Source organism: Rutilus rutilus (genome assembly GCF_951802725.1).
Source record: "Rutilus rutilus genome assembly, chromosome: 5".
Taxonomy (NCBI): domain Eukaryota; kingdom Metazoa; phylum Chordata; class Actinopteri; order Cypriniformes; family Leuciscidae; genus Rutilus; species Rutilus rutilus.
The window spans coordinates 49,573,882-49,583,881 of record NC_140213.1 but is presented as its reverse complement, the minus strand read 5'-3'; the positions used below and the strand labels follow the sequence as shown (position 1 = coordinate 49,583,881).

Genomic DNA, 10,000 nt, shown 5'->3' with positions numbered 1-10,000 from the left:
AAAAGAGTCAGAATTGCGAGAAGAAAGTCAGAAGTGCGAGAAAAAAGTCAGAATTGCGAGAAAAGAGTCAGAATTTGAGGTGGAAAAAAGTCAGAATTGCGAGAAAAGAGTCAGAATTGCGAGAAAAGAGTCAGAATTGCGAGAAAAAAGTCTGAATTGCGAGAAAAGAGTCAGAATTGCGGGGGAAAAAAGTCAGAATTGCGAGAAAAGAGTCAGAATTGCAAGAAAAAAGTCAGAATTGCGAGAAAATAGACAGAATTGCAAGAAAAAAGTCAGAATTGCGAGGGAAAAATGTCAGAATTGCGAGAAAAAAGTCAGAATTGCGAGAAAAGAGTCAGAATTGCCAGAAAAGAGTCAGAATTGCGGGGGAAAAATGTCAGAATTGCGAGAAAAGAGTCAGAATTGCGAGAAAAGAGTCAGAATTGCGAGAAAAGAGTCAGAATTGCGAGAAAAAAGTCTGAATTGCGAGAAAAATGTCAGAATTGCGAGAAAAGAGTCAGAATTTGGGGTGGAAAAAAGTCAGAATTGCGAGAAAAAAGTCAGAATTGCGAGAAAAGAGTCAGAATTGCGAGAAAAAAGTCAGAATTGCGAGAAAAGAGTCAGAATTGCGAGAAAAGAGTCAGAATTGCGAGAAAAAAGTCTGAATTGCGAGAAAAATGTCAGAATTGCGAGAAAAGAGTCAGAATTTGGGGTGGAAAAAAGTCAGAATTGCGAGAAAAAAGTCAGAATTGCGAGAAAAGAGTCAGAATTGTGAGAAAAGAGTCAGAATTGCGAGAAAAAAGTCAGAATTGCGGGGGAAAAAAGTCAGAATTGCGAGAAAAGAGTCAGAATTGCGAGAAAAAAGTCAGAATTGCGGGGGAAAAAAGTCAGAATTGCGAGAAAAGAGTCAGAATTGCGAGAAAAAAGTCAGAATTGCGGGGGAAAAAAGTCAGAATTGCGAGAAAAGAGTCAGAATTGCGAGAAAAAAGTCAGAATTGCGAGAAAAGAGTCAGAATTGCTAGAAAAGAGTCAGAATTGCGAGAAAAAAGTCAGAATTGCAGGGGAAAAAAGTCAGAATTGCGAGAAAAGAGTCAGAATTGCGAGAAAAGAGTCAGAATTGCGGGGGAAAAATGTCAGAATTGCGAGAAAAGAGTCAGAATTGCGAGAAAAGAGTCAGAATTGCGAGAAAAGAGTCAGAATTGCGAGAAAAGAGTCAGAATTGCAGGGGAAAAATTTCAGAATTGCGAGAAAAGAGTCAGAATTGCGAGACAGTAACTAACTAACTCAACTAGGCCCCGCCCTTTTATTCATATATGAATTATTTAAATGAGGAATATTATGACGTGTTCGTTCCCGGAAGAAACTCAAGACTACAGTGGAGGCGTTTCAGGAGTTCAGAAACACTGACACTGATATAGAGAAGAACTGGAGCTTTCTCATGATTAACCATCAACATTACACACTGAAGAAAGATGAAGATGGAGAAAAGCATAAGAGAATCTGAACACACACATGCGGTTGCGCTCACCTACACACACGCGCCCGTCCAGTCCCACGGCGAGTCCCGGCATACACTCGCACCTGAACGAGCCCTCCGTGTTCACGCAGCGACCGTTCATACACATGCCGGGAACATCACACTCGTCCACATCTGACACAAACACACACATGACACACTACATGAACAAAACATCCTCAAACCCTCACCCTTCCCTCGCCTAAGCCCTAAAATCATACTTCTTCTTTTTTTTTGAAAGCTTATTTTATTTAATTTTGATAATATTTTTCTATTTTTTAATGCTTTTTTTTACCTTTAAATTACTAGATTTGATCAATAAATAATAAATAAAGAGTAATTTAAGCACATTCCCCACATTCTTTCAACTTATTCATTCTTTCAACTTAAAATAACTCACAATTTCAATCATAACCCTTTTAATTCAGCTCTAATTATCTAATTAACCTTTTGTACCTTTATTTTTAAAAGTGCGTGCTCTTTAATACACAATAAAAATTATCAGCAAACACATGAAAGTGTCATATATGAGGATATTCAGAGTTTGACCTCTGGATCTGGAGCTCTGTCTGCTTTCAGTGTATAAAGAGCTGCTAAACATCTGCTTTTCTGTGTCCAGGAAGTCCAAACTTTGATTTTGGGGTGAACCACTTCTTTAATGTGACTTCTATAATAATACCCATAATTCATCTGAACCCAGACTCTCACTCTCAGAGCTCAAGCTGAGCATAATCAGTGTGATCAACAGTGTGTGTGTATGTGTTTCCTGAGTGCTAGAACTGTTCCTCTTGAGACTATACAAATCATTAATGAGCAAATACATCATATGCATGACTTCAGAGTGTGTGAGTTTGAGTGAGTGTGAGAGTGTGTGTGTGTGTGTGTGTGTGTGTTCAGGTTTGTCTGCGCTTATGATGGCCAAATATGTGAAAAGTTCCTCAGATGATGTTCTGATTCAGACCAAATAATGTCAGCAGGTTTGTGTGACGATTTAGAGCTGGTTAGTAATAGTGTGTGTGTGTGTGTGTGTGTCTGTGTTCACTTACCCACACAGAATCGGCCAGTGCCATCCAGCAAGTATCCAGGTTTACAGATGCACTTGAAGCTGCCGTCCTCATTAATGCACATGCCGTTGAGACAGATGTTCCTAATCAAACACTCATCAGTGTCTAAAACACACACACACACACACACACACAATACAACCAACACTTAAACAGGGTTCATAAAGGCATGTCTTCATGAACATTTTTCTTTATTGACTTTATTTCTCACATTCTCTTCATGTTTACTAGAATATAAACAGAATATAATATAAGAATACAAACTAAGAACAGAATGTCTATGTAATGTGATTATATATTAATTCCTACTATACAAATTAAATAAATCCAACGCTTTATTACATTTTCAAACCTTATTTTTCTAAAAAATAAATTCAAGCGGTTAAAGGAACTTGTCATTTACATCAACTCTAACTCCTCCCCTGAAAACAGACCACACCCACTCTGACTCTAATCCTTTCAGTGAAACCCCGCCCCTCAGAATGACCCCGCCCACTCCGTGAGAGCGCCGTTGCTTGTCGGACATAGCAACAGTAACTAAAGGGGGCGGGTCTTCGCGAACGGTCAGTTGTGCACGTGTATATTCCTCTGTGTGACTATGTGCTTAATGGGGCATTATTATATTGAATTACGATGTTGTGACAAGTCTAGTTTCTGGCACTATGGGAGGAACTGAGTATGTGTCGGGACTGCAGTGCATCATGGGATGTATTTCCCACCTTGGCAGTTCCTGCCGTCCGTCGAGATCTCGAAGCCGGCGTTACACACGCAGTGGAAGCTTCCCTCCGTGTTCACACAGCGGCCGTTGTTACAGATGCGACCGTTGGCCACACACTCATCCAGATCTACAGAGAACACACAGACGTGAGTGTGTGTGCATGTGCGAGGTGAGTGTGTGAGTGTGTGTTTCCTGAGTGTCTGTTCCTCTTGAGACTATACAAATCATTAATGAGCAAATACATCACATGCATGACTTCAGAGTGTGTGAGTGTGAGTGTGAGAGTGCGTGTGTGTGTGTGTGTGTGTGTGTTCAGGTTTGTCTGTGCTTATGATGGCCAAATATGTGAAAAGTTCCTCAGATGATATTGTGATTCAGACCAAATAATGACAGCAGGTTTGTGTGACGATTTAGAGCTGGTTAGTAAAAGTGTATGTGTGTGTGTGTGTGTGTGTGTGTGTGTGTGTGTGTCTGTGTGTGTGTGTGTGTGTGTGTCTGTCTGTGTGTGAGTGTGAGTGTGTGTGTGTCTGTCTGTGTGTGTGTCTGTCTGTGTGTGTGTCTGTCTGTGTGTGAGTGTGAGTGTGTGTGTGTCTGTCTGTGTGTGTGTGTGTGTGGTTGCATTCACCTGTGCTTGTACTACTATCTTTGTGAGGACCAGTTTGAGTGTTAGACCAGTGGAGTGAGGACAGAGAGAGTAAAGTGAGGACATGTTGGCCGGTCCTCACTCTCTGAGAGCCTTTAAAGGCCTGTTTGAGGGTCAAGACTTGGTTTTAGGGATAAGGTTATAATGAGGTTAAGGGTCGGTTTAGGGTCAGGGGTCGGGTTAGGCACTTAGTTGTGATGGGTAAGGTTAGGGTAAGCTGCTAGAGATTGCATTGTGTCAATGAATGTCCTCATAAACAGATGTACAAGAATGAGTGTGTGTGTGTATGTGTGTGTGTGAGAGAGAATGCGCGTGTGCGTTTGTGTGTGTTACCTCGACACTCGGTTCTAGTCGCAGTGCTCTGGAATCCAGTGGGACACTGGCAGTAATAGGAACCGGGTGTGTTCACACACTCTCCGGTCACACAGGGCCTTCGCTCACACTCGTTCTCATCTGAACACACACACACTTACATTTATTGTCATGAAAAATGCACAAAAAAATACTATTTTTATATGAAATATATATTTCCAAAACACATTTTACTCAAAAACTGTGAGAAAATCAAAGCCATAAATCTAAACCTGTTGTGTTCCAAATGTGAGTCTGACATCTCAACATATGATCTTCAGTGAGAGTGTGTTCGGCTGCAGTACCAAACGCTTCCACTAGAGGAAACTCATCGCTCATTCATTCCCAATGCGCTCATTATTGATCACGAGGAGCACAAGCGCGACTGTTTTATGCAATATTCAAATTTTGTGCATAAGATAAATTCACAACTACTAATCTGTGTTGGTGACTTCACTACTGACCGATGCATTCTCCGCGGCCGTCCAGCCGGAAGCCCATGTTGCACTCGCAGCGGTAGCTCCCCGGCGTCGGCACACAGCGCCCGTTGATGCACAGGTTACGAAAGGCCTCGCACATGTTCCTGATGCTGACGTTCTGAGGCAGGACGACTGAGAGAGAGTGAGAGAGAGAGAGAGAGAGAGAGTGAGCAAGAGGAGAGAGAGAGCGAGAGGAGAGAGAGAGCGAGAGAGAGAGAGCGAGTGAGAGACACCGATGGAGAGAGAGAGAGAGAGGCTTAACAATATCTTTATTAGACCATTTGTCCTTTTACCTCAATACAACTTACACATTTTTTATTTCATAAATTAAATTTCTATTTCTACACATTTAAAAACAACATTTCATTTTCTCCAATTTTACAAAGTACTCCCCCCACTGACCAAATTTCAGAAACATTACAATGTCACTGACCAATTTATAATATGTATACTCTATCTTGATTCTAGCACTTATCATCCCTTTAGTACCATTCCAGCATTAACTGGACCTATACCTATTCTAGTTTTCCATATGGACAACTCAGCTGATCCCAACAGAAAATTCAGTAAACATTTCTTCCTCCTTTCTTGAAAATTATAAATTGGACCACTTATAAAATTCTGATAAGAAAAATTCTCTCCAAACTTTATAAAAACTTGTGTTAAAAAATTAAACATTCCCTCCAACCGAAACCAATCAATAAATAAGTGATTAACCGTTTCTTCTAAGCCACAAAATAAACACTCTGTCCCCACTGCTGGATTGAGGTGTGCCACGTGTCTGAACAACATACCCCGAACATCACTCTCCACTGCTATTCTGCAGGGCGCTTTTCAGCGTGCAGAGAGAGAGAGAGAGTGAGTGAGAGAGAGAGAGACAGAGAGAGAGGAGAGAGAGCGAGAGAGTGAGAGAGAGAGAGAGCGAGCGAGAGACAGAGAGAGAGGAGAGAGAGCGAGAGAGTGAGAGAGAGAGAGAGAGAGAGACAGAGAGAGAGAGAGAGAGACAGAGAGAGAGAGAGAAAGAGAGAGAGACAGAGAGAGAGAGAGAAAGAGAGAGAGAGAGAGAGAGACAGAGAGAGAGAGAGCGAGCGAGTGAGAGAGAGAGAGAGAGAGAGAGAGTGAGAGAGAGCGAGCGAGTGAGAGAGAGAGAGAGCGAGCGAGTGAGAGAGAGAGTGAGAGAGAGAGTGAGAGAGAGAGAGAGAGAGCGAGAGAGAGACTCAGAGTCTCATCCTCAACACAGCACACGTACGCATGAGGAAAAGTTGTGAGATTTGATCTAAACTTGATCAGTCTCTCAAAACCAGCGGTTCTAACCCAGGCTCAAGATGACTAATGATGTAAAATAAGACAAGCTCAAACAACTCAAGATATTTCTTACTCTAATTCCCCTCCTCAACAGATGTAAGAGCCAGGACTCTCATGATCATGAAAAACCTCATGAATGTACGAGGAGATTTATTATAAAACTGTGATTTCTAGTCCCAGGAAAGTCATGAAAATCCATAAAGTTGGTCAAAATATTTCGATGGTCCACTATAATTAATTAAAACAATATATTTTAATGCCAATCTTTTGAATATATTATCAGATAGAAATTGTGAGTAAATAGAAAACAGATCCTCGCACATCAGAGTCATTCATAACTGTGACGGATGAAAAGCCCAATATAAACACGGAAAAATGATGCAATTTTGAGTAGAGTGCGGGATTTATACTTTTATTCGTCCAGAAATTGTGAATATAAAATATATATTTTTTAAATCTTATCCTTCAGGCGAGACACTACAGGTGAATAGGGTAAAAAAAAATGTATAATAGATATCAATAGAGATTTGTATGTTTAATTATGCAAATTAGGCATTATCTCATTAAATATGCACGATTTTGCATATACTTTCGGTAGATAGATCTGAACATATGATAAAGGCAGGTGCAAAATTCTTTTTTCATTTTGTTTACACAATAATATTCAGAGGGATTTCAGGATATATGCTTTCATTACCTAGGAAATCTAAATATTCTGTCCATAGCCTTAAAAAATCGATTTTCGCCATATTTTTTGGGATTAAAATGTCACATAAATCAGGCCAGGAATGATTTATTAACAAATCCCTCTGAACATATCTTCAGAATACTGCTAAGTGTGTAACTGGAGAGTCTGGTGTACATAAGCTGAGATGTTTGTACTGGAGAACGACAAAACACTCATTTTGAGAAACCGGCAGTTAAAGAGTTAAATCGCTCTAAATGAGATTTCGTCGTTAGCTTTAAATCCCCCTTTGGACATTCACGATTGGTCACTGATAGGAAGGAAATGGCCATATTTGGACATTCACGATTGGTCACTGATAGGAAGGAAATGGCCATATTTGGGCTAGCGTTGTGCAGGAGACTCAGAGCTTTACAGCGACACCGGTCACGACAGACTTCAGTGAACAGACGGAGCTCGGCGTGTCCCGCTGGAATGATAACTCTTCCTGGTAAATACGGGAGAAACTTACAGCCGCAAGTAAACAAAATGTAATAAAATAACGTTTTCTTTATAGCAGCTTGAAAGAACACATGTTGAAGGAGTAAACTAGCCCAAACTCTCAAAACTGACCAATGCATGAAAAAAATCGATGTTTTGATTATTGTTGTGGAAAACTGTGAATATAGTTCAAAATTTCACTTGCATTTTAACAAGAGATGCTCTGATATTAGAGTTTCAGCCGATAACGATTATTCAGAACGATAACGGCCGATGCCAATAGTTTGGTTTTTCTTATGGAAAAGAATCTCTCCCAAGCAATGCTGCACGCTGGAGCCGGACACGTTTCCCACACCCTGTAGACTGACAGGATATAATCGGCTGTTTTTAAACAATCGGCCGATAGCTAAAATAATATCTTTTATCGGCCGATGCCGATTACTGGCCGATTCATCGGTGCATCTCTAATTCTAACGCATAAATGTAACTTTGAATCAGACAGGAAGAGACTGAAGTTTCTTGAGTTCGACACACTCAGATCGTCCTGAAACTGGATCATGTGATCTTGAAATCAAATAAAATATGTTTGATATAAACATTTCATGTACCAATCCGATTGTAACACATCTACAAATCCAGCTGTACTTTTATGCGTGTGTGTGTGTGTGTGTGTGTGTGTGTGTCTCACCAGGCTTGACGGTGAACGAGGGAAGCTCAGGGAGTGTGGGCCGCACAGGCAAAGGGTCAAATGGGAACACGTCAGGACGGTAAGGGCCATTTGGGTCATAGGGACCAGGACCAGGACCAGGACCGGGGCGTGGACCAGGACCAGGACCAGGATATGGACCCAGATCTGGTCGGTCAGGATCAGGAATCGTGTGACCAATCAGACAGAGCCTCTGATACTCCTCTGGGAAGAGAGAGAGATTTGTTCAGTTTCATATTCATATTCTTGAGCTTCATTAGTTAACCGTCCCGTACTGTTCGTGCGTCGATCAAAAATGACTGATATTTTTTTATTTCAATAAAATGATTGTACTATATTTTAGTTCGATAATATTTTTGTATTTTTGGGGGATCTTATGGTACTACATTACATTTATGCAGTAGTTATAATCCATTTATTTACTTTTTGATTATGGACCTTAATCTTGAACTTAATCTGTCATAAATCTTGAATGCTTTGGATCACAGACTTCAGTTTGGTCTCTTTTTAAAAAGACACTTGACATATTATTGCTGAAGTGAAAAAAAGAAAAGTTACAAAAGTGACCTTAAAAAAAGTTATAGAATTTTATGTTTATTGTTATATACTATTTTTATATGAAAATATATTTTCTTATTTTACTCTAAAACTGTGAAAAAAAAATCAAAGTAAAAAAAATTCAAATTTGTATTTCAAATGTGAGGTTGATATCTCCAAAAATGAGCTTTCAGTGAGATTTAGAAAATCTGGGAAATTCGCTATCCATTAATTCCCAATGCGCTCATTATTGATCAAGAGGAGCACAAGTGTTGTTTTCAGGACCATTAAACCTGTTCAAATCACGGCCATGATTTGTGTGTGTGTGTGTGTGTTCACACAGGAAGTGACAAAACCTTTACCAAGTTTCGTACCATTCTGATGAAGTAAAAAATTCTATCATGTCATGTCACATGATTTCTGAATCGTAATCATCATTTATTATCAGTTTTGTTCTTTCTGTATTGCTTGTTCAAATGCTATTTCAATAGTTCAATTGATCTAAACCGTTTACTACATTGTTTTAATGACAATAGAAATTTCAGACATTACACTGCAAAAAATGCTGTTCTTACTTAGTATTTTTGTCTTGTTTCCAGTCCAAATATCTACAAATACTTAAATCAAGATGCATTTACTAGATGAGATAAAAGATGTTATGTCTTGTTTTTGGGGAAATAAATCCAAATTAAAGGGGTGGTTGATTATGATTTGACTTTTCTAGCTTTAGTTAGTGTGTAATGTTGCTGTTTGAGCATAAACAACATCTGCAAAGTTACGACGCTCAAAGTTCAAAGCAAAGGGAGATATTTGCTTTTACAGAAATTGTTTTATAAGGACTACAACAAACGACTGGTAGAGACTACACCACATTCCTCCCGGGTTAGTGACATCACCAACCCACCAACAATTTACATAAACTCCGCCCCTGGAACACGATTTATAGATTATCATGACAGAATATGCTAATCAATGACTAGAAGTTAACTCCACATCAGCTACATAAGTTCACCAACTCTCCATTCAGAAATGTCCTGTTGCTTCTACATGTTGTCACTTCTTCTTGAGTCTCTCCATCTTTGTCTGACTCTGGTTTGAACATAAAGGCTAAAAGTTTTTGAAATGTTCAGTGCGTGTGTGTGTGAGGTAAAAGGACACAAGCTGTTGAAGCTCCGCCCCCTGTGCCGGGAGCAGCAGCTCATTTGCATTTACAGGGACACGCACAAAAACGCTGTGTTTTTGCTCACTCTCAAAAAGTGACATTTTTAACATGTGATATAAAAATATCTGTGGGTTATTTTGAGCTCAAACTTCACACACACACACACACACACTGGGGACATCAGAGACTTATTTTACATCTTGTGGAAAGGGTATTATAGGAGCCCTTTAAGTGAGTTTTGACTTAAAACAAGCAAAATTATCTGCCAATGGGGTAAGAAAATTATTCTTGTTTCGGTTTGAATTAAGATTATTTTTCATATCCCATTGGCAGATCATTTTGCTTTTAAGCATCAACTCACTTAATTTTGATTAA

The 10,000-nt window shown here is 39.6% G+C and overlaps 1 protein-coding gene across 1 annotated transcript in view; it reads right to left on the bottom strand.

Annotated features, from left to right (window-relative positions):
* fbn1 (fibrillin 1) overlaps positions 1-10,000 on the bottom strand; it is a 103,014-nt gene that overhangs the window by 64,613 nt on the left and 28,401 nt on the right. Inside the window, exons 12-17 of the mRNA XM_084408784.1 lie at positions 7,909-8,130; positions 4,736-4,882; positions 4,254-4,373; positions 3,279-3,404; positions 2,542-2,664; positions 1,508-1,630 (exon numbers count right to left, since the gene is read on the bottom strand). Of these exons, the coding sequence (XP_084264910.1) occupies positions 1,508-1,630; positions 2,542-2,664; positions 3,279-3,404; positions 4,254-4,373; positions 4,736-4,882; positions 7,909-8,130 (861 nt within the window). The remainder of the gene's footprint in view (positions 1-1,507; positions 1,631-2,541; positions 2,665-3,278; positions 3,405-4,253; positions 4,374-4,735; positions 4,883-7,908; positions 8,131-10,000) is intronic.